At 36.1% G+C, this 25,542-nt stretch overlaps 2 protein-coding genes across 3 annotated transcripts in view; both read left to right on the forward strand.

Annotated features, from left to right (window-relative positions):
* Window positions 1-3,262, forward strand: part of ldlrap1b (low density lipoprotein receptor adaptor protein 1b) — a 42,962-nt gene extending 39,700 nt beyond the window's left edge. Inside the window, exon 9 of the mRNA XM_081351551.1 lies at window positions 2,031-3,262. Coding sequence (XP_081207677.1) covers window positions 2,031-2,160 — 130 coding nt within the window. The 3' untranslated portion in view covers window positions 2,161-3,262. The remainder of the gene's footprint in view (window positions 1-2,030) is intronic.
* Window positions 3,263-4,489: 1,227 nt separating this feature from the next.
* kop (askopos) lies at window positions 4,490-13,105 on the forward strand. 2 transcript variants are annotated; one of them, XM_081350933.1, is made up of 5 exons: window positions 4,490-4,627; window positions 4,975-5,779; window positions 7,168-7,312; window positions 7,865-7,964; window positions 12,261-13,075. In XM_081350933.1, the coding sequence occupies exons 2-5, from the start codon at window positions 5,048-5,050 to the stop codon at window positions 12,385-12,387; spliced, it is 1,104 nt and encodes a 367-aa protein (XP_081207059.1). In that variant the 5' UTR covers window positions 4,490-4,627; window positions 4,975-5,047; the 3' UTR covers window positions 12,388-13,075. The 2 variants fall into 2 exon arrangements, with proteins under 2 accessions (XP_081207059.1, XP_081207060.1); XM_081350934.1 differs by having other exon boundaries at window positions 4,557-4,627; window positions 4,975-5,773; window positions 12,261-13,105.
* Window positions 13,106-25,542: the final 12,437 nt, after the last annotated feature.

The following is a 25,542-nucleotide window of genomic DNA, read 5'->3' on the forward strand; positions in this document are numbered from 1 at the left end:
AGGAATAAATTACATTTTTAACAGTTATTTGAAATTGTAATAATATTATTACTGTTTTTACTGCATTTCTGATCAAATAAATGCAGCCTTGGTGAGCATGAGACTTGAAACCATTTTTAAAAAGGGCGTCTACCTTGACTAAAGTGCATTGAGGCTGTGTGACAGAGTTACTGAAGTGATATTCCAAGACATGTTCCTGTTTCTTTGTTACTGTCCAGTTTCATTCCAGTTCCTCAAAGGTTTGACTACTCATGATGTGACAATCATTCACAGTCTCTATATTTAGGGTAGTAAAGAACAAAAATACAACTGGCATATTTTGTGCAACCCATGAAAATATTGTTGACCTCTACCTAGGGATGGGAATCATAAGGAATGTGACGATTCTGTTTGCGATTCCAATTCCACTTTATGATTCCATTAGCGATTCCTTAGAGAAAGCTGATGTTCTAAAAGAATTATAGTTGTTTTATACCTGAAGTAAACTCTGTTGTGAACGTGTGAATCTTTAACTGATTCAAACTGAGAACTCAAGGCTGATTTGAGTCTTTTTGACAGATTCATTACAAAGACTCATAAAATAATCTATGTATTTTCTATTATTTCACAGTGCCTAGCCTTTCTTTCTCATCTTATTAAATCATAAATAAAAATAACAATAAGAACTTGTTCATGATTCCCAACCATTTATTATCACACCATATTATTTTAGTATTATTTATATACTTTTTTAGTATTCATTATTTTTTTAATTGGCATTTATTTTTTTTCATTTTCAGTTTGGATTTTGTTTTTAATTTGTCTTATTGATTTTTTTGTGTTTTGTCATTTGTATTTAGACTTTATATTTTTTATTTAGCTTTAATTTTATTTTGAATTTTAAGTTTAGTAATTTTAGTACTTCAATTTAAAATTAAACTTAATTCAGTTAGTTGCCAAAGCAACATTTCTTATTTTCAAAATTCAATTTTTTCAAGTTTAAAGGGATAGCTCACCCAAAAAGTGAAAATTCTATCATTAATTACTCACCCTCATGCCGTTCCAACCCCGTAAGACTTTCATCTTTCTGTCCCTATATTGACAGCTAAGCAACTAAAACTTTCAACAAGCCCCAGAAAGGCAGTATTAAAGTAATCCATGTGACTGCAGTGGTTTAACTTTATTAATTTTATGAAGCGACGCAAGTACTTTGGGGGAAAACTAACATATTTTACCGCTTTATTTACAAAATATTAATGTAGAAAATAGCAATTGTGTGAACAAGGGACCGATTTCAGCCGCAGCTTCAGTGTCAATTTATAATGTAAGGGGCGGAGCTTCAGATAGAGAGCATTTGATTGGACAGAAAATCTGATGAGAAACCGAATTGCAGAGTGACGTCATCAAAATCGTTGATCCATATTGGCGGAAGTGAGAGACTAAGTTTTAAACGCTAAATGCGAATTTTGTTATTGTTTTGGAGAACACTAGCTTAGAACAGTAATGCTATCATATTCATACAAAAAGCCACAGAAAAATCTATTTTGATTTCATGGGGACTTTAATATTTTGTAAATAAAGGCTAAATTATGTTTTTGTTTTGTTTTTTGTGCAAAAAACAACAACACTTGCGTCACTTCATAAAATTGAAGTTAAACCACTGGAGTCACATGGATTACTTCAATTAGGCTATGACTTTTATGAGATGTTGTGTTATTAACCCTTTAAGTTTTTCATTTAATGTTTATATTTTGATCTCAGCTGTATTTCAATTTCAACGAAAACTAATATTCTTAGTTTTATAAAATCTTATTTATGAAGACATGCGAGACTACAAATAGGCTAAATGTTATTTTATCTTGCGAGCAACTCCAGATCAGGGAGAAATGTGCCATGCATATTTAAAGTGTTGTTTCTGTTTTGCATATGTTTTCCCTAGTCTCTACAGCTCCGAACACGATCTGATCTGCACCGCTACTGATGTTTGCTGCCTTGTGTGTTTCGGTTTGCTTCTGTCTCTCACGCGTTCTGTCTTTGTGTTTCCCCCCAAGACTCGCTGAGTCTCGCACTAACCCCCAGGTGCTGGACATTGGGGTAAACCCTCAGGACTTCAACCCTGAAGAGTGCTTGTCGCCTAGCAACTGGGACAAAGCCGAAGCCGAGGACGCGTTCGGATTCTGATCGACGCTTCGCGAGAGGAACGAGCTGATGATGAAGCGTCACAGAGGGATCGAGCTCGCGGCAGCTCGGCACACTGGCGCCCTCTGGTGGCCGTCACTGACACCGCGTTTCCGTTTGACATGCGGTTTGGCAAACTGAACTTCAACGAAAGCACAGACCAAAGCAATACAGTATAAAACATTTTTTTTAATTCCCCCATATTATTTTAAGTACATTTATATTTTTTGTTGCTTACTATAAGTTACTTTTATTTTCTTTATTTTTTTGTAATGAACGTGTACGAATATAAAATGTATGTATTTGACAGTAACGCTGTAAAAAGTGTTCAGTTTACTTGAATTGAATTGAGTAAGCCCATTGCCTTAAAATGATTAAGTAAATAAACTTAATGATTAATTGAAAAAATTAAGTTATGTGAACTTGACAGTTCCACATTACTTATTTTTTTTTATTAAGCTTGAAGTTTATTTAAAAGGCAACGGGTTTCCTCAATTTATTAAAGTCAACTGATCACTTTTTACAGTGAACTATCATATTTTGTCATTTATTATTATTATTTTAATGGATTTGATTGCTGAGGCTAGCTTTGCGATTCTATGCAGTCGAATGTCAGAATATAAATTGAGATTTTTATGCATACTAAAGAGTTAAATGTCATGTTTGAGGTTTGTGTGGAGTGGGATTGTTTTTTTGTTTTTTAATGCTCTGAAGTGGTGAAGGTTTCGTGTATGCAAGTTGTCTGCCCTCATACAAAAACAAGATTAATGAAAAAACGACTAAACGAACGTTACAGCATACATAATAAGAGAAGGCAGGGTATTTATATGAGACAATTTTATCTTTTTCTATGAAAATGTATTTTTGCACTCCTCTCTGCGTCTATTTCTAAAGCTCATCATTTAATTTATGCTTATGCCTTTTGAAACAAATGCCTGCTATTTGTTATTCTTTATTAGGTTATCCGTACTACCCATCCAATAAAATACTGTGGAAGTGTCAGACTGTAATATCATGGTATTATAAGAACTTTGAAAAAAATAAAAAATAAATCATGGCATTATCGTCATGGTAGTGTCTAAATTAAAGCTTAATTTGATTTATATGTTGTTGTTGTTTTTTTAAATGAAACACCAATTTTGTAACATACATGTATTCCTCTGCCCAAAAAAAATTACCTGAATTTGTTTATGACAAGCACAGCAATATACTATTTTCTCATCAACTTGCTTATGTTGAAATATAAACATCATAAATGAGCAACAAACTGGTATTTAACTCTGTGGATTTGATTGATTGAGAGAAAAATGCAGTCGGTTATTTTATGGTTTACATTGATGCTTGTCTTTGTATTTAGACTTCATAAGGGTAAATTATAACACCTCAGTGTTAGTTTCTGTTTGCATTAATCATTTGATGTTCATAAATTAAAACTGTGATAAAAGTGCTTTGTGTTGATTACTGTTTTGACATCATAACTCCCTCTAGTGGTGAGACTAATGCAGTGCTGTTATGAGCCCAAGTAATTATTTTTAAATAATGGATTCAATTCAGTGCCTAATTAAGTTGGCCATTAGTAGGGAGTCATCACGTAGTTTTCACGAGCCATTTATTCATATTCATAACATATTGTATTTGATGGAGCACCAATCACTTCACAACCAATGTAATTTTTTTTTTTTTTTTCACATGGGATAGAACCACTGATCTGGGGTGCGTTTCCCGAAAGCATCGTTAGCCAACTATGGTCGCAAGTTCATCGCAATGTCCATTGAACTCTATTGGTAACGACGGAACTTGCGACCATAGTTGGCCAACGATGCTTTCGGGAAACGCACCCCTGATCAGTGGATAGAACGCAAGATTAATTAAATTCAAAAATTGACACGTACCAACGTCTGCCTTTCAGCCAATCACTGACCGACCCTCGCGTTACGTCATTAATATTCATGAGTTCAACATTTTTAGCAGTAGGAACAAAAAATTCTGATTATTGTATTTTATGCATACATTATAAGGTTGATTATCTTCATTTATGTATATATATGTACTATTTTGAATATTGTGAAAGTGAATACTTCAGTCAATCACAAGGAGTAACTGTCTGACAGACCTGCAATTAATATTCATGAGTTCCACGTTTTCACCAGGGGATTAATAAATTCAGATGACTATATTTTATATATATATATATATATATATATATATATATATATATATATATATATATATATATATATAATAAGGTACATTTTTTTTCACTTACGTATATTTATGTACTATTTAAAATAATTTGAAAGTGAATAAAATTCAAAAATCACATGCTCTGGTTTCCAACCAATCATAAGACGAAGTGCGGCTGAGAGGTTATAAATATCAGGTGTAACCGCGGTTTGTTTGCACGTTGATGATGGATGAAACTCTACGGCAGACTAAATAACAATTTCCAAAACAAGAGCTCTATCGACAGGTAAAATTTTAATGTTCTAATCTACACTTAATAGTTAACTTTCAAGTAATATTTGAGTGTTTTAACAACTTCTAGCATGCGCGTGGCACGCATTTCGGCCAAAGCATTTTTTTTTAAAAAACGATGATCGGTTGCTTTCTCTCGTGCACAAATCTATTTGAACCAATTAGTTTCAGACTAGATGTCAATGTCATGGACATCTGTTTGACGTGATGCATTTCTTTGTGTGCATAAATAGGCAATATTAAATATGAATCAAAACGACGCATTTAAATTGTGACTCCATGAAGTCAAAATGGACATTCGTCTAATCTAACTTACTGATAATAAACATGATTCTTTCTTAGGTTCATGCACTTTCCTGCTTTGATCAAACTTACCAGACAGCACTTCTTCCTCTTCCAATCTTGAATAATAACAATGATTAATGGAGATTCCCCCTTTCACTTCAAACCATTATCAGTATATTCACACTTGGTGTGCTCTAAGCAGCAGTGCAATGCCAACAGCCCTGTTTACAACATACAAGTACACATTTCAAATAATGTATCCAGAGCAAAGAAGAGACGCCTTGATGATTCATGCCTTGATGAGATCTGCGAGACCCCCCTAAAAAGGCAGCGCATCACTAGAACATGCTCCCAAGATCTTGGATATTGTTCCTTCCTGTCCGGATTGCAGGGATCCACACCTCTAACAGTCACAAAGGACGTCACACCACCTCGGTCAAAGGTCAATCAATCTGTGACCCCTGTGGTGTCCACCCCTCTGTCCAAATACAAACAGAACCATATAGATAGAGACCGGGAGAGTCTCCCCTCCCCGATACCGGTTCTGAAATGGGACAGAGAGGTTTCGTCTGCTGAGATGAAACTGTGTGCATTCCTGAACTTCGATGCTTGCAGTTCTGTTGCTTTTGTTGGCTCTCAGGGAACTGGGAAGGGTGAGATCAGGGAGGTCTCGCAGAACGACTTTATCTCTCTTCATGAATCAAAGTCTCAAAGCGCGCCCCCAGAATCAGTTGTCCCATTGAAAGAGGAAGAAGAGCTGTTGTCGGTCAGTCAGCATGCAGAGCCCGAGGCATCGGACGGAGGCCGGAATGAAGAAAGTGCCTCAGATACGTTTGAAAGCACGCTGCCCCTTCAGGTCCAGGTTTGATCTCCATCTATTATACATTTGTAGCATTGCCACAGGTTTCTGTCATTATTTACTGTCCCTGATGTTGTTTCAGACCTGTTGCTTTTATTTTGCCCGTGATGGAACATAAAAAGAGAATATTTGAACACTCTTAAAGCAGCTTTTTTCAATGACAGTTCATATTGGCAACATCTGGAAAGCTAAAACCGTTAAAGGGTTAGCCTAGTTCACCCAAAAATGAAAATTCTGTCAGTAATTCCTCACCCTCATGTTATTCCAACCCCTGGAAGACCTTCGTTCATCTTCGGAACACAAATTAAGATATTTTTGATTAAATCTGAGAGCTGGATCACTCCTCCATAGGCTTATAAGACATTATAACTTGCTGGCCCAGAAAATGCATTAAAGACATCGTTAATATAGTCCAAGTGACTCCAGTGGCTCAATCTTAAGTTTATAAAGCGACGAGAATACTTTTTGTGCGCAAAACCCCCCCAAAAATAACGACTTTATTACACTTTTCATTTCCTTCTCTCTGGGCCTCGAGTTTTTTCACGGGTTTTTCTTACAGGGGTTGGAACAACATGAGGGAGAGTAATTACAGACAGAATTTTCATTTTGGGTGAACTAAACCTTTAACAATATTTGGTAACACTTAATACGGTTCCATTAGTTAAATTAGTAACATGAACTAGCAATGAATACTTTGTTGATGTTAATTTCCACATTTACTTATACATTATTAAAATCAAATATTTTCTGTCAATATTAATGGATCTGAGCTAACATGAACTAACAATGCATTAGATAACATTAACAATGAGCAATACCATTGTTACAGTATTGCTCACTGTTAATGTTATCTAATGCATTAACTAAAAGTACATAATTGTAAAGTGTTACCAAATATACCATATTCTTATGAAGCCTTATGTGAGGAACAGACCAAATTTAAATCAGTATTCACAGTCTTTCCCTCAGCTCTTAAATCTCATTCATGAAAATACATACTCATATTCAGTCAAGTCACATTGATGTACAGTATAGTGCTTTTTACAATACAGATTATTATTTCAAAGCAGCTTCACAGTAATAAACAAGAAAATAACACTAATAGAGCAATACAGCATGCAATACAGTTTCAACTCTAAAACGACAATAGTATTATTCAGCTCAATTTAGTTCAGTGTTGATTCAGTTTAGTTCTATAAACATGCCAGTGTTGCAATCAAGTACTCAAAAGGGAATGCTGAAACAAATGCCCATCTCTAGTCACTGTGAACTCTCGTTGTATGCAAAAGTGCTGCGTAAAGTATCTTCAGAGTGTATAAAAGAATGGCAGAATTGCCATTAACAGATGTTACTCATCCGCAGTGTGTACTCCTACTTTTCCCACTGAGCAGGTGAAGTCGAAAGTGGTGGTTCCGGACACGAAGACCACCTGCAAACCAGTGGTGTTGTATAGTGAAGAGGAGTGGGAGAGAAACAAGAGAACATATGTGGACTCGGTGAAGAGACACATGAAAGAGCAGAACGGAGCAGCAAACGGTATCACGCTTTACCAAACTATCATACATATGTGTTTTTTCCAGGAGTGTACCAAACCTGTAGAAATAATAGAGTGCTGCAGGAATTATGTTTTTTTGTAGGCCAAAACCTGGACACATTAGCATTTTGTTTCTATCATCCTAAAGTCAATGAATGGATTTTTTTTTTGTTAAATGCATGAAATAAGGTATGTGGTTACTTGTTGACAGCCTTGTTGTGTTCACACTCTTGCAAACTTTTCTAACTCAAATTTTAAAGTTCTAAAATTTGAAATAAAGATTGAAATAGTTTTTGGAAGCTTAATGGTGGTGACGTTGAAGTTAGCGACCATGCTGTAATTCGTTTATACGTAGCTTAACTTTAGCTTTTTACTTCTGGTAATTGTATTTAGGCTTTAACATTCACAAAAGTCAGACTACTAAAGATCACTTATCTTATCAGACTAAGTTGAGAAGATGTTTTGATATTACAGCAGCATGCTTTCCACTGCAGAAACATGAATGTGATATGAAGGATGCTGTTGATTAGTGTTGTGACGTGTGTGTTTGGCAGGTGCGATCACTGAGCTTCATTCTTTGATGAATTCCATTGCTAATCGGAAAACTGGAAGGAACGATCCACACTGGCAACACCCTTCAGATCTCACTCGCAAGTAAATGTCACAAAACCTGTCATGAACATGTAACACCCCAAAATCCAAGAAGTTGTTATGCCTTTTTGAAATTTGAAATAAATAAATAAATGTAATAATAGGAAAATAAAGGAATAAATGACTTGATAAAACAAATACAAGAAAATATTATTATTCTACATTTATTTTATTACTTTTATAACTTTGTATTTACTTTTTTATATATATATTTTTTAATATTTTTATTTATTCATTCGTATATTTTTATATTTCTTTATTTCCGTATTTATTTATGTAAGAATTTTTGACAATTAAGCACATTTTACACGTTATCATTATCATACTGTGTCTGGATGTTTTATGAGGGGGTACAACCAAATATAGATTCACATTCTGTATTAACAAATGTAGAAGTCACATGAAAGAATGTGTAAACTTGATTTTAAAGGGGATAGTTAGCCCAAAAATGAAAATTTGGTCATTACTCACCCTCACGTCGTTCCAAACCCGTAGGACTTTTGTTCGTCTTCGGTAGACAAATGAAGATCTTTCTGTCCCTTCATTGACAGCTACAAAACTACCACTTTAAAAAAAAGTTCACAAAGAGATCGTAAAACTAATCCATGTGAGTTTAGTCCAAATTTTCTGAAGAGACTTTAATCACTTTATATGATGAACAGATTGAATTTAGGCTATTATTCACAAATAAACATCAAAGCTACACTGTGTAACTTTTTAAGTTGAATCTTAGCAAAAAACACTTTGTTCTTTCAAAAGTATATGTGCTCATCCATGTGTAATTACTTCAACCAACTAATAAAGTATTCTCGTGAGCGTAAAATCTGCCATTTAGAATACATACGAGCGAGTCGCTCGAATGGCGGCAGCCATGTTGTGCCTCCATCTTGAAAATACATTCGCCAAAGAGGGACATACCTGGAAATTCAAGCTTCGCCTTTCGCGTTTTAAACTCAGTGGCACCGTGACGAATGCGAGGGGGAGATTACTTGCGACTGCCGGCAGATTTGAAAGATTGCTGAAGATGGAGGATCACGCCTATTTTCGAGGACATGTAGCAGAGTCGCCAAGGAAGCGAAAGAGAGTGGAGTAACTTTTCCCAGATGGAAAGAGCTCCCGAGGAGCAAAGATTTTAAAACGGACGCCGAAGTTGCCTGCTTTCTTCTCGACAGGTAATTCAGCCTATTTGTATAAATTCGAAGTTTTATAGTTGCTTGTCTAACCCATAGCATGGTTGTGCATAACGCCAGAATGCCCTCTAGTATAACTTGCGTTATTTTTCCTCTCGTCAATGGTGAAAAAGTATTGTTTACCTTGTAACATAAATCTGTGCTGCTACGGATCACAGGTGATGAATAGTTTTAAAGGCGCAATTGGACGAAGTCGAACTGGAAGCCATGTTAATCTTGGAATAATACGGCCACCGTAGGAGTTAAAACGCCCTCGGAATTGAAAGGAACAGAAACTAATACTCACTGGGTTGTCATATTTAGGGATGTCCCGATACCGACGCCGCAGCTTTGGCTATTTGCCGATCCCGATATCAATCCGATATTTTTATTTTATTCTTGAACTAATACTACTAATAATAAAATATATGGAAGCACTTTGCTCAATTAGCCACATAAAAACATCTCACTCAAATGGAGAACAAATACTTCTCCAGTCTATAGTCCACAACAACAGTTGATAATGAAAGACTGGCACCCTTTATTCAAAAGACCTTGAGATATGTTTTGTAATTGTACCTGAATGAATTTAATATTAATTTGCTATATTTCAGATCAATATATTTGTTTATGCGCGTATCTAACAGTAGTTCTGCATTACATTAATTAATGTGCGCACAAGTTTTATTTATTTTTATACCGTGTATTCTACCGAACCGTGACGCACATACCGTTTCGGTTCAGTACGAATACATGTACCGTTCCACCCCTAATAGGTATCGGATCATATTTTTTTTCTCACCTCCGATATCCGATCTAGCGTTCTGGGCCAGTATCGGCACGATACCGATGACGTGGATCGGATCTGGACATCCCTAGTCAATTTTACCGCTAGATGGGGGAAAATATCACACAGTGTAGCTTTAAGCAGTGAATATAAACAGAAGCTCAACCGAATATTCTTGACGCCTGAGAACAAGCTTCATTGGTTCTTGCAGAAGCTCAGACGTGATGCGTAACACGAGAACGAACCTCATTGGTTCTTGCAGAAGCTCAAACGTGCTGCGTAACACGAGAATGAACCTCATTGGTTCTTGCAGAAGCTCAGACGTGCTGCGTAACACGAGAATGAACCTCATTGGTTCTTGCAGAAGCTCAGACGTGATGCGTAACACGAGAATGAACCTCATTGGTTCTTGCAGAAGCTCAGACGTGATGCGTAACACGAGAATGAACCTCATTGGTTCTTGCTGAAGCTCAACTGTGATGCGGAACACGAGAATGAACCTCATTGGTTCTTGCAGAAGCTCACACGTGATGCGTAACACGAGAATGAACCTCATTGGTTCTTGCAGAAGCTCAGACGTGCTGCGTAACACGAGAATGAACCTCATTGGTTCTTGCAGAAGCTCAGACGTGATGCGTAACACGAGAACGAACCTCATTGGTTCTTGCAGAAGCTCAAACGTGATGCGTAACACGAGAATGAACCTCATTGGTTCTTGCAGAAGCTCAAACGTGATGCGTAACACGAGAATGAACCTCATTGGTTCTTGCAGAAGCTCAGACGTGCTGCGTAACACGAGAATGAACCTCATTGGTTCTTGCAGAAGCTCAGACGTGATGCGTAACACGAGAATGAACCTCATTGGTTCTTGCTGAAGCTCAACTGTGATGCGGAACACGAGAATGAACCTCATTGGTTCTTGCAGAAGCTCACACGTGATGCGTAACACGAGAATGAACCTCATTGGTTCTTGCTGAAGCTCAAACGTGATGCGTAACACGAGAATGAACCTCATTGGTTCTTGCAGAAGCTCCGACGTGATGCGTAACACGAGAATGAACCTCATTGGTTCTTGCAGAAGCTCAGACGTGCTGCGTAACACGAGAATGAACCTCATTGGTTCTTGCAGAAGCTCAGACGTGATGCGTAACACGAGAATGAACCTCATTGGTTCTTGCTGAAGCTCAACTGTGATGCGGAACACGAGAATGAACCTCATTGGTTCTTGCAGAAGCTCAGACGTGATGCGTAACACGAGAATGAACCTCATTGGTTCTTGCAGAAGCTCAGACGTGCTGCGTAACACGAGAATGAACCTCATTGGTTCTTGCAGAAGCTCACACGTGATGCGTAACACGAGAATGAACCTCATTGGTTCTTGCTGAAGCTCAAACGTGATGCGTAACACGAGAATGAACCTCATTGGTTCTTGCAGAAGCTCCGACGTGATGCGTAACACGAGAATGAATCTTAATGGTTCTCGCACTTCAAGTGAACCTTTGAGCTTCTGTTTGACTGATGTGAGTTGATGAATATTTATGTGAAATAAAAGCATAAATTTAATCTGTCAATAAAGTGATCATGTCTCTTAAGAAAATTTTGACTAAACCACTCAATTCATATGGATTAGTTTTATAATCTCTTTATGAAGTTTTTAAAGTGTCGAAGTGATAGTTGTGTAGCTGTCAATGGAGTAACAGAAAGCTCTAATTAATGACAGAAGTTTCATTTTGGTTGAGAAATCTCTTTAAAGTGACTTTGAATCTTAAGTATCGTATGTTTAGCTTCTTGATTTAGTCTTTGTTGCCAGATTTATTTATTATCATATCTTATATAGTCTTATCAACATATTCTTGCCAAGAAGTGTTCACTTAGACAGAAAGAGACCATCTGATGTAAAGTACATGTTAAGTGGCCAGCCTCAGTTCATTTTGTTTTTGTGTTAATGCAGTCCCTCCACTAGGGGGAGCCTTCAAACTGCTCAAATGTGCAACCAGAGGCTGTTCTATTTGCATGGAAATCATATTGTCAGGAATGAAAATGCGGCTGTGATGTATAGAAATTTTAGAAAAACTCTAAAAATAAAAAAAATTTATTATAGAAGTTAATAGTTCAAACAATCAAGGGATTATGGAAATGTGTGTAAACTTGGTGATTAGAATTTCTGTCCATCCATGACTAATGACTCGCAGGTGATATCTCACAGAAAGAAATCAAAGCAGCATATACAGTTCTGCTTATGAATATTTAGTTAGTTGTAGGTGGAGTGAAACCTGCAGTTTCCCAATTCTACAGTCTTCCTTGAGTCATTGTGTGCTTTTTTTCTTCTCCATTTGTTTGTAGGAATTTCCGTAAGTCGCGTCTCAAAGGTCCATCAGTCTCCCTTGACGAGTGGCAGAAAAGAAACCACCTTGCCTATCGACGCTTTGTTAATGTGCCAGACATTTTCCGCAGAAGCCCAATGCTCTGATTTATTTATTTGTTTTTATTGTTATATATATATATATTTGTTGTCATTTCATATATTTGCTCTTTGTCATTGTTAAGGTGAGGATCATTGGTTCATGCTGCTGGTTAGTTGCTCACTGAGAAGTCTGATCTGCTTTTGTGTGTTTATTTGTTATTTCACTGTGTGTGGTGTGCGTTTGTACTGCACGTTTCATCTGGTGTTGGGCTAATTATCTATCTATATATATATATATATATATTGATATAAGTGTGTGTGTGTGAATTTGCATGATCTGTATTCTCAGTTGAGCTTAGTCCTTTACCTCAACCAGCGCTTATTCACCTTGGTACTTACAGCTAATATAGTTTTAGTTTCAGTTGCTAGACAAATTTGTCTAATTTACTAAAGCTGAATGTTTGATTCGTTTCCTTTCCCCTCCCTTGTACAGTACTTTCAGTTATATGGTTGTACATAATTCATTTTGCTTTGTCGAGGGAAAACATTTCTTTAGCTTTTCTGTGAAGAATTGCAAATCCATTTTTTAGTATTAAATGCATATAAATGGGCACATAGATAAAAGATTTTATATTTTGTAAGCAGGAAAATGTCCTTCCTTAGAGAAACAATGATGTTCGACTGAATGTTGTGATCTTTGATTGGTTTTGTTAATTTGTTACATTGCTTACAGTTTTATAACCTTTATACGTTTAAATAAAAAAAAAATACTTTATTTGTCTGTCTCTCTATCTCTCTCAGCATTGCAGGGTCTGCTTTACACACGCAATTCAAATCTATTAACACTGGTAAATGTAAAATATAAATCTTACCTATAAATCAATGCTTCTGATCTTTTAAATTTATTTAGATTTTTGGTCCTTTTCCTTAAAGTTACTTTGTAAGTCAGACATTTCTGAATGTTTATCATTTATTTTTAAAAAGTCATGCAAGCTATTTATTACCAGAACTGTTAGCAATGCAAGCTTAACTTTTTGTTCTTTTTACTTTGGTTTATATATTCCGTTTCCTGTACAGGTCGTAAGTAAAAATGATCGTAATATAAAAGAAAAAAATGGAAATAAAATGTGTGGGAATGTCAAAAATATCACTTCAGTTCCCGTTTGTTTTCAGTCTGCTTTTACAAACGAATGAATGAAATCTTTATTTCAAACAATTAAAAAATAAATTCAACAAAAGACAGCAACACGTGAAATATCCATCAATAAAATAAAACAAAAACAAGAAAATCAAAACTATTTTTTTTAGCATAATAATCAAACTGTTCTCAGGACGTAACTACCCAAACCAAATCACAATCGAACAAGATAATCCAACATAACACTTAAAATAATACAGAAAAAACTACTAAATTAAATAATGATTTTTTTAATATTAAGATAAAGAAGCATAAACAAAAACCATTGTCAAGCATGCTTTACAAGTTAAGATCATTCGCCCTCACCACTTCTGTACTTATCAAAAAGTAAGTACCTTTTTTTAAAATGCAACGTTAACACTTTGTTTGATGGAATTGCTCAGACCATTCCACAAAAGCATCCCACAAATAGAAATACACATACTTTTGAGCTTTGTCCGAGTCCTATGTTATCTCAAATTTAAATCCCCTCTCAAGTTGTATCCCCCAACCCTATATCTGTGAATAGCTGTTGTATGTTTCCAGGCAACTGTTTATTTATTGCTTTATAGATTAATTGTGCAGTCTCAAATGTAATCAGATCGTTAAACTTTAGAGTGTGCAATTTTAAATACAGTAAATTGGTATGCTCATGGTATCCTACTTTATTTACTAACCTAATTGCTCTTTTTTGCGTTATGTTTAATGTTTGTAATGTGGTTTTGTACATTACACACAAGTGAACAATACAAAATATAAAGTGCTTTTTTACTCAATGCATGCCTTGCTTTCCCTATTACTCCAATACTCTGCGCTACTTTTGTTCTAACATATTTGATATAGGGTTTCCAACAGATTTTGTAATCCAGAATCACACCCAAAAATGTATTTTCGTACACTCTTTCTATTTTAACATTATTAATCAATACTTTTACTTGTGTGTCAGTTTTACGATTACCAAACAGCATAGGTTTGGTTTTATCTAAATTTATTGATAATTTATTTGTCAAACCATATTTTTAATTTATTAATTTCCGCTGTGAGCACCTCCATAAACTGCTTCAGATTTTCCCCAAAACAAAAAATATTGGTATCATCTGCAAAAATCACAAATTTTAAGAGGTTAGTCACCCTACATATGTCATTTATGTACATAATAAATCATTTTGGACCCAATATTGACCCCAGTGGTACTCCACAGGTGATACCCAAGCACTTAGATCTATACTATCTACAGTATATACTTCCCTATCTGAACAAATTGAAGTCTGTTACTTATGTAACTTTTCATCCTATCTAATACAACTCCTCTGATACCATATTTTCCAGTTTATTGATTAACAAACGATGATGATTGTATCGAAAGCTTTTTTTAGATCAATAAATACTCAATAAATACCACTGCATATCTATAGCACTGGTAATGTCTTCAATTAACTCCACTAATGCCATACTGTAGATCTGTTTGACCTGAACCCATACTGACTATCAACTAATAATTCATGCTTCTCAATAAAATTATCCAATCTACTTAAATACATTTTTTCTAATATTTTAGAGAACTGAGAGAGTAATGACAATGGCCTGTAGCTTTGAATAGTGGTGATTTTAGCAGTTTTCATTTTGCTTGTGAATACACCCGTTTTGAAAGACAAATTATAAATATGAGTTAACAGTTTAACAATTGCACCACTGACATCCTTAATTAAAACCATACCAATATCATTTCAGTCTGTTGATTTTTTATTCTTAAATAATCTCCATTTCCTTAACTGGTTTCAAAAACATTGAGTTAGGGTTACTGTCTAAATAATCCACTGCCTTCACCTCACCTTCAGTCTGTGGACTTTTAATTTCCTCTGCCTGCCAGATTTGATCCCACACTTACAAAAAAAAATGTTAAACCCACTGACTGCATCATTCATGTTGCTTAAAGTCCTGAGGGTAAAATACTGAGAATATTTTTTATTCTTTGATCCTTTCCTGGTAATATTATTTAGGACATTCCATATACCCTTGATATCATTTTTATTATCATTTAATATTTTATTATAATAATCTATCTTACTTATCCGCATGATACTGGTCAACTTATTTTTATATCTTTTGTATTTGTTCTCAGCTTCTATAGTTCTGTGTTTTATTAATTCTTAATACAAGGTGTTCTTTTTTGCAAGCATTTTTTAATCCTTTAGTCATCCATGGTCTCTCTTTAAATTTGTGCTTTATGTTAAATTGTTTTCAAGGACAGTGTTCATCATATAATGATTTAAAAGTGTAAATCAAACGAGTAAATCTATAGATGCCATACAGCATTCGTTGGGGAAAAGGCATGTTTCTGCTTTGAAAAACACACACATCTGGCATCAACAATCATTCCAATATAGTCCCAATTTATACACTGAAAAATGTATATTACAAATCTAAAAATTATTTTCTATTAAGTTGTGTGTGTGTAGCCTGTGTGTGTGTGTGTGTGTGTGTGTGTGTGTATATTTATTTTAGTCAATTTAATGGATTAATATCTAGCTATTTTTTTTAAATGTTTTAATTTATTTATCTATTTTAATCTAATTTATAACATCGTGACGCATATGCATACTATAATGAAATATTTGTGATATGTACTTGTGATGCATGCAAAGTTATTTTGTCAGAATTACTTTTGCATGTGTTTAATGGTGTAACTACGGTATTTACCAGCAGGGGCTTAATTGTTGACGCAAACCAGACAAAGAACGCGTAAAGTAATTATTACCAGAGCTTCTCAGTGATTATTGATACTTTGCACGTGACGTCAGTTGTACTGGCTGGCGGGCAAGAACGTCATTCTCTAGCAACGAAAACCAGTAAATAATCAAGGATTTTGCCAGGACGTTGACAGTTTTAATATACAAAAGTTGGTGTTTTGAAGTGTACACGACATGCCAGATAGTTGTTGTGCGATTGGATGCACTAACCGCGTTTGTTGCCCGCCAGATATCACGTGACTGCAAAGTATCAATAGTCCCGTCCGAATGTGCCATTTGAGTAATCATTATGGACAATGTAGGTAAAGATTACATTGCGTTAGAGCTGGTAACCAGGCTGCTTCTGGGTCCGTGTACTTTTTGATGTACCAGTTATGCACCAGCTCGTTTATTCGTTTTTTAGTTTAGTTTAAAAAACAAAAAATGAGATTTTGGCTCGATTTTTCATTTTCGTTTATGGTGTACAAATCGGTTTATGGGTTCGATATTTCATTTGCACACGTGGGCGGCGCTGAAACGCCCCTTTCATCTGATTGGTCAAAATACTCCGCCTTCAGTAAGCTACGAGCTTTTCTTTCTGTCAGGCAGAATAAGAGTCAGTACGAGTGCGGCACTGACAAATGCACTTTAATATAATAATGTCTGAAACCACCACTCACTGTTAACTACGCACAATTTTTGAAGCAGAAATATGTTGCTGGTCACGTAATTCGTGCTGCTGCAACTTGCAAGCGACCCCAATAATGTGAGCCACAGTATGACAGATTAGTTTAGCATGATGTATTTTACATTGATAAATACAGTGTAGTTCAAATATCTCTTTAGATAAAAGTTAATAATAGGCTGAACTGTACCATGATAATTATGTCCATAACATTAGATGTACGTAGATGACCTACCCATAACTGAGTTAGGGGATAACACAGTTTGTACAGTATAAAAATCATTATGTCTAGTTCCCATTAAACATGAAAACCCGACAACCCAATGGGAATATATCCTTGTTGTGTAAAACATCCAGAGGTGGACAGTAATAAAGGACATTTACTTGAGTACTGTACTTAAGTACACTTTTTGAGTATCTGTACTTTACTTGATTTTACTGTACTTGAAACTGATTTTCATTTTTAACGTTGGGTTTGGTCTTCTAAATGCGAATTTTGTCATTGTTTTGGTGCACACTAGCTTATAGTCTAACATATTCATACTAAAAGCCAAAAAACTTTAAATAGGGCAGTATTTGAGGGAACAGCCATTTGGGGGTCCGAAACCATTGTGGACGTTATTGAGTGACTTATTCAATCTCACATTCAATCCCACTACTGGAACTGTGTTCTAGAAATAAATTTGATATTGATATGAGGGTAGGAAGGCAGACATAGATTCAGAGGCATACGGTACTGTAAGTATTACACACAACAATGCAAGTTGTACTTTGTCCACCTCTGAAAACATCTGTTCATAATCTGTGATTACACAATTCCAATATGAACAGCACCGGGAGCCGTCTGGAATAACTCTGCACTTATCAATCCGCATTTTTAAGCCAGCTAATTTTACAGTAGGCTCATATTCAAAATGTCCTTCTCATATAACGCCAACGACCGCACAAATGGGCTTCCTTTGTGAAATATAGCAGACCACCGTTTTAAATATCAGTTTTAAAAAGGTGGTCTGCTATTTTTCTCAAAGGAAGCTCAGTCAGTCAGATAGATAGATAGATAGATAGATAGATAGATAGATAGATAGATAGATAGATAGATAGATAGATAGATAGATAGATAGATAGATAGATAGATAGATAGATAGATAGATAGATAGATAGATAGATAGATAGATAGATAGATAGATAGATAGATAGATAGACAGATAGATAGATAGATAGAAGTTTAAATGTGTTAGGAACATAACAAGCATTAAAAACTACAATAGCCTAAACCGAACCGGAACCTTTGTAAGATATGTGCTCGTCTTCACAAAAAGTACACTGTAAAAAAATAATCCTGTAAAAAAACGGTAAACTACTGGCAGCTGTGTTTGCCAGCATCATACTGTAAAAATACGGTGTATTACCGTTTTTAAAATTAACAGCTAAATACTGTTTTGACAACTACAGTATAAAACTGTAATTTTACAGCACGGTATTTAACAGCTATATGCTGTAAAATTACAGTTATAGCTATATTATATTATTCTATGATCTCTGGAGAGCTTGGTGTAGAAAAGGTAGTGAGAAATTAATACATTATTTTATAACCTGAAAAAAGGCACACAATGTCATGTCTTACAAGATAACAAGACCTACAATATCTCTATAAAAATAAAAAAAAAGGAAAAGGAAAGCTTGTTTTAGTGTTTTTAACTTAATGCTGAGCCAGCTTCCGAAAGGGAAAAAAAGTTTACAATACAATAAAGGGTAGTGATTATGTTGTAAAGACTCAAACTTGGCTTTGATGAATAAAAATGTCCTCAAATTCAAACCAGCACAGTGCAATAAAACATGATTCAAAGACAGTAAACTCTAGAATCAAGCACATAAATGTGAATCCTCTCATAATAGTAAAACTTGTGTGAGCCTTAAGTGAAACAAATTGCAGACATATCTAATATGATATACTTACCAAGCAGGATCAAACGAGGGAGGAGGCAGGTTACCCGTCTTTTCGAGGTCAGCAGGAGTGGCAGACATCTATTGTCAAAGATAACAATTTAAGACAGCTGACAAATCTTAATGTGCTACTTGCTAATGTGATAGAAATATTTTATGTAATGGGTATTTTCAAAATGTACAGAGAAACATTTATAGGATGCTCCATATATACAGGCCATATACTTAACAAAAAGTGCTTAACACAGTAGAATGACTAGCTCAGATCATTACAAACCAATCACCAGAACAAATCACAGTGAATAAGACTTGAGTGACATTGATTTTTACTCAACTGTATGATATAAATGAACATGTATCTTTCTATTCAGGAGATTCACTTGGTTGTCGTGACCAGTGATCTCCCGGCAGCTGAGAAACAGATTCTACGCTCAAAAGAAAACAAAAGAACATCAAAGTTTTGAGGTAGTGAAAGTAGCTTCATTGACGGGACGCCATCACCTTACTTTAGGGAAGTATTGTATTGTATTGTATTTTATTTTAAACAACTGCCAGTTGTTTAAATTGTCCGTAGTAAAGAAGTTCGTATTAAGTATTTCCACGACACTGATAACGTTGATAATATTCTACAGAGGTAAAAGGCTTTTTGTTCTCAGAACAGGAATAGTTTATCCAAAATGATCATTCACTCATCATTTACTCACCTTTATGTTGATTCAAACTTGTATGACAAAAAATATGATATTTTGATGGGAGTAAATGATGAGAGGACTATCATGTTTGGTTGAACCATTCCTATACAGGTGTTCGTTGTAAGAACTAAAGATAAACTTACATTTTCTTGAAGAATGAAGTGAGCCATTAGGAGTTGAACAATGTGGTAAGATGAATCAATAGGTTCATCTTTGGAAAGGATTGACTTGACTTCAGAGTTGGTCGGCTTGCTTTTAAAAAATGCTCTTTCCACACTCCTCCATAGAAAGTTTGAGTGCACGCAGGACATTAATGTCAGTGAGAAGCTCAAAATCAAAACAGGCCGTTCTGAAAAAAGGCCACTTTTCCATCAACTCCGCAACAAAAGGTGCTGGCACACTATTTATTTGGCTTCGTGGCAGGCAGAAAGTTGTCTCCATCAGTTTTTCTACTTCGGCTTTCTCAGCTCCCTTTGCACCTTCTTGACAGTAGAGATGCTCCAGCTTCTGACGTTTAGTCTCAATGGAGACATCTGTCTCCTCTAAAGGAAGATCAGGCTGAAACCGGGTGCAACCATATGTGTCAGTGAGTCCGCACTGCCAGATGTCAGAAGCTAGTGGTCCGACTGAGGTTATCTATTCTTGTCTTGATCTGGGCCAAAAGTGAGCTGTAACCTTCCCGTATAACTCGGCCATCATGAAGCTGATCCGCAAAGCTCTTGGGATATTGATGGACAATCGCTTTACAAATGGTAAGACACTGGGCACGTGTTGGGGTTGGCTCAAATTTTCTCATTTCATCTGCAAGCACCCTGACCATTTGTCGTCTTGCTGGTGGTGAAGGTCTCCAAGTTCTCAGAGGAGATAGCTGACTGAATTTCTGCAGGCATGAGCTGCAATGGTACTTGAAAGGTATTTGACCACGATTTCCTAAAATGAGATGTAGATGGCTGACTGTCTTTAAGACAGCTTGATTCTCCATAGTTACCGACATATTAGAAGAGCAAGGCTGTGGTGAGGAGCTCTCAGCTGATAAGGAAGGAGTGTGCTGCATGCTGGTGAGATCCAAAGTGACCGTTTCTGACTATATGAGTAATACAACATATCGAACATGCAGTTAAAATCCACTTGATCTGTACAGACACAACTTGATATATACAGAATAAAATTGATACAATTAATGTATGGCTATTACAGGATGTAAAAATATCTTCAGCTTTAAGATCGTCAAGTACCATTTTTCTCATTGCTTCTGGAACATTAAGTGAGATGAACTTTTCCTGAAGTCTGAAAAGCAAATGGGACTTATTGATTTCATGTGTTGACTGCATGTCTTCAGTGATTGTCTGAATGGCTGAGGCTGGAGGCAATTTCAAGAGAAACAGAGCAAGATTCCTTAGAAACAAAGTGTTGGCAATATTTTTAGGACTAACATCTGGTTTCTCATCATTTTCACCAGCATCAGTCTGTGAAACAGACTGAACATTAATGTCCTGAATCTGAGAGCAGCTGGCTTCAGGGTTTGCTGTAATGGAGTCAATTAAGCCTCCTATATTTTCGTTATGTTTTCTGGACAAATGAAATGTAAATGTTGATTTAACAGTAAATGTTTTACCACACTGCTTGAAAGGGCATGTGACTTTTCATCCCTCTTTAATGTGCATTTTGACATGAGAAATAAACTCAGATAAAGAAGAACTTTTGGCCCTACACAAACCAACATGTCATTCCAAGGAAATTAGTGCACATTGTGGTTTCTGCCATATATCCTTTATGGTGTCTGTACACGTGAGATTTCAAACCAGCATGTTTTTTAAACTTCCTATTATAGTTAAGTATGCAGCAACGAAATACAATATTTGAGACATTGCTGTGTATTTTCATATGTTTCACATATGGGGTATCACATGTTTTCCCGCAGAGCTGACAAGGAAACATGTTGTAAAGAACAACGTTAAAATTATTTATAGCTTACATATGTCACATACACCTACCTGCCTTTTGATGCAAATAAAAGACGAGAGTGGTACATGTTACGGACATATAGACCCCTTTTGCGCCGACGTCACAATTACATCACAACGTTAGCTGGAGGCAAAACCATGGGGAAAACTGAAGGCGGTCAATATAAACCAGCACAGATTCGGCTATAAGGAGCTTAAAATACTATTATTATAATTAAATGTCGTATTGTTGGGTGCAAGAATCGACGGAGTACAGGCTCCAATTTGAAATTTTATCGCGTAGGCCTAATGTTTTCGAAACTATTGTGATTGTGAATCATCTATGATTGTATAGCCTACATTGTTGTGTTTGATTGTGACGACTTTTTGAAGAACCTGGTTAGAAAGAATAATCAAATACATAGTTAAAAAATGAATTTGCTGTATCTAGAATTTTTATTTCTAGAAAATAATCACATCATTAAAATTGCACTGTAATGTCACTCTTTACATGGTCGTCTTCGGATCGTACCACACAATACAAGTCTTGTACGTGACCATTCAGCACATAGTTATAGGCATCTAAAGATTTATATGCCCTCAGTTTATGCTTGGTTTCTCTATCGGGTAGGTGTAGAAGTCAGGCCACTCAACCGGAGGTAGCGTTAACGTTAATCCTGTCAGATCATCCATCCATTGACTGAGCGGGTCAGCCAATCAGGTTCCGTCCGTTAAAATGAACTTTTGCAAATAACAACCGCGGTCCTGGACAGTGAGTGACCTTACACATTAAGATAAAATCTGATTTTCTCCAGTCATTGTTAAAAAACAAGCTAACAAAACTTGCAAACTAGCGTTAGTGAAGCGCCCAGGGGAATCGTTCTGCCTCCAGCTCCACCGACAAAAAACATCACCATGATTACCAACTGGAAAGGGGTGTGGTGTTTGATGTGGTGATTGACAGAATGTGTTTTGTGTGTGTGTGGTTAGGGGGTGGGGGAGAGTTATTTGAATTTTTTTTATTTTTTTAATGGACTGCAGATGTAAATTAGCCTGTGGCTAACTCTAGTACAATGCATCAAATGGTAACATTTATGTTGGAAATTGTACATGGTCCTTACTAAAAATAAAAATAAAATAAAAAATATCATGGTACAGTTCAGCCTATTATTGATTTTTATTTCCACTTGTAAGTCGCAGCAGCACGAATTACGTGACCAGCAACATATTTCTGCTTCAAATATTGTGCGTAGTTAACAGTGAGTGGTGGTTTCAGACATTATTTTATTAAAGTGCATTTGTCAGTGCCGCACTCGTACTGACTCTTATTCTGCCTGACAGAAAGAAAAGCTCGTAGCTTACTGAAGGCGGAGCGCATACAGTCGGCATCTAGTCATAGTTGGGGGCGTGGTCAGGGTGGAGTCGGCGTGGGGGAAAACACTGCGAACAACGCCTGTCGACCGGCAACTGTACATTGCTAAATTAACTGCAATAGGTTATGATTGCCCTTATTTAATTAAAAACTGGGTCAATGACCCAACCAAATGGCCGGATTTGTCGTTTCCAGACATATTATTTTGTTATCATGTTGAATCTCCAGGTGTAGCTGTAGCGGTAACATTAGCCAATAACTCAATCAACTTTCGTATATGTTGCATACTATAACTCCATAAAACCTTGTCACTTACCAATTGTACGTATGCTTCACTCCAAACTATTAATCCTTGATGACGTATGGTTCTGCGGTTCTGCAGTTGGTTGATGGTCTGTATTGAGTGTAGACCTCAAACTACTCCATAGGTTCGCGATTGGCCTATCAAGCGAGCCTTCAGCTGATAACGCTAATGTGAATGAGACATCCCTTAAAACAACTATAGGAATCTTGTAGTATTTTGGGACAAAATATTATAGTAATCTTTATAGGAATATACTATAGTATTTTGGGACATATAGAAGTAGGCTACCAGAGGTATTACAGAACATCACAGAAGTATTATACACTACTATAGAAATCTTATAGGATTACTATAGTTCTATTTCGTAAGGGATGTAGACAAATCTGGCCCACTGCCTAATTTAAGAATGTAGAACTTCAATTCATAATTTGTTTGTTTATTGGCAGTACAGAAAAGGACACAGCAACTCTTTGGCATGATTGTCCCGTGTATTTCAATTAGCACCAAGACAATGTTTTCCCCCGGGCTAAATTCACATCACGTGACGGTGCGTTCCCGGGGGCGTTCCCAGACCATCCGTCTGTATGTATCAGATGAAAGGGGCGTTTCAGCGCCGCCCATGTGTGCAAATGAAATATCGAACCCATAAACCCATTTGTGAACCACAAACGAAAAATGAAAAATCGAGCCAAAATCAAATTTTTCGTTTTTTAAACTGAACTAAGAAACGAATAAATGAGCTGGTTTTCATTTCTCGTTATTCCATTCCACACCGGAAATGAAATGATCAAAAAGTAGTCTACACGGAATTATATATTATAATAAGATCCCCTTCCTACGTCAGAAGAGGACGAAATCTGATCAGCTTACTTTTGGACATGCTTGCAGAGAAAGGCTTACGAAAACAAAGTTACTGGGTTGTCACTTTTCATGTTACTGGGTTGCCAGATACAGCGTGGACTCGATTATAGCTCTTAAACACGGAAAAAGTCAGATTTTCATGATATGTCACCTGTAATATTACAGAGGTCCTGTGGTAAAATCACATCTACCCTTCTAATCCCGTCCGAATAGGGCTTAAATGGGCTGTTATTGGTCAGATTAATCTGCTATGTAGTCACAGGCAGAAGTCAAAATGTTTGGCTACATGAGATTATGATACATTTGTATTTACATTCATCATGTTTATGTTATATAAGAAATACAATGTCAAGGAATTTTATTCATTTTAAGATTTCTCTGGTTGTTGAAAATGTCCAAGACTCTATTATTAGTTTTGAAGCTACATATGCATCAGAAACTGTGGTTCACAACTAGTTTTTCTTCCGATATTTTACATTGGACATCAAGTGGTGACCCAGTACAGTTCCAAACTGTTTATCATACAAAACTAAACAAGAATCTCCTTAAAGATGAATGGACCCTGTCAGAACAGACTTGATGATCCACCCGTTGAGAACTAACAATATAAATAAAACAGTGTTAAAGATGCACGAATAAAGGAATTAGCCAAGCTATTTTCGATTTCAATAAGATTTAACCAACCCAACGCTAAACACATCCAAGCAGAATTTCTGAACCCGAGCTAATCAAATTCCATCTGGAATCAAATCCAGTAAAAAGATGAATAAATCTGCTAATGTTTCTGTGAATTACCATGTTTTAAATGAGGTTCTAATATATTATAAAATGCTTCTCTTGCCTGACATAAAGAATGGTTAAAATGGTCACTTCATGCTTGTGTTTAGTATGCCTTACATGCGGTGTTGGAACGTGTCTATTTGTGTTTATCTGTATACAGACTGCATTAGTCAAGGTACATGTTGTTAGGAAGAGAAGCTGGGATCTGAAGCCAGAATTCTCTCGTGTTCTTGCTGACGGACCACAGACTGAGAGGAAATGTCCACAGATACAGGTACTGCCTGGAACGGGCCATGATGGGATCAAATGATCTGCTTTTAATGTGCACTCAGTGTTGATTCAGCATCACATTAAAAGCAAAAGAGTACACAATCATTTGGACTACTTTAATGGTGATTTGTGTGTGTGCATTTGAATCATTTTAGAGCTTATTCAATAGCAAAAAATAACCATGTGCATTCCTGGAAATGATGAAACGTTTTCCTTTTTGGTGAACTATTCCTTTAGCCTGTTATAAATGCACTGATAGAAATATTCAATTCAATTCAATTAACGGAAGCAACAAACATGAAGCTGTAAGCATATGCAATTATCCAAACGTTGAATGTGAACACTTTGCATTCAAGCGTTTTGATGGTGAAGATAAACAAATGATGAATCTTATCGCGCATGTGTGGGTCTGCTTATGCATGACTTGAAAGTCATCTTCTCCTAAAATGGAAATTTTGGTGTTG

Source organism: Scardinius erythrophthalmus (genome assembly GCF_964197995.2).
Source record: "Scardinius erythrophthalmus genome assembly, chromosome: 21".
Classification (NCBI taxonomy): Eukaryota; Metazoa; Chordata; class Actinopteri; order Cypriniformes; family Leuciscidae; genus Scardinius; species Scardinius erythrophthalmus.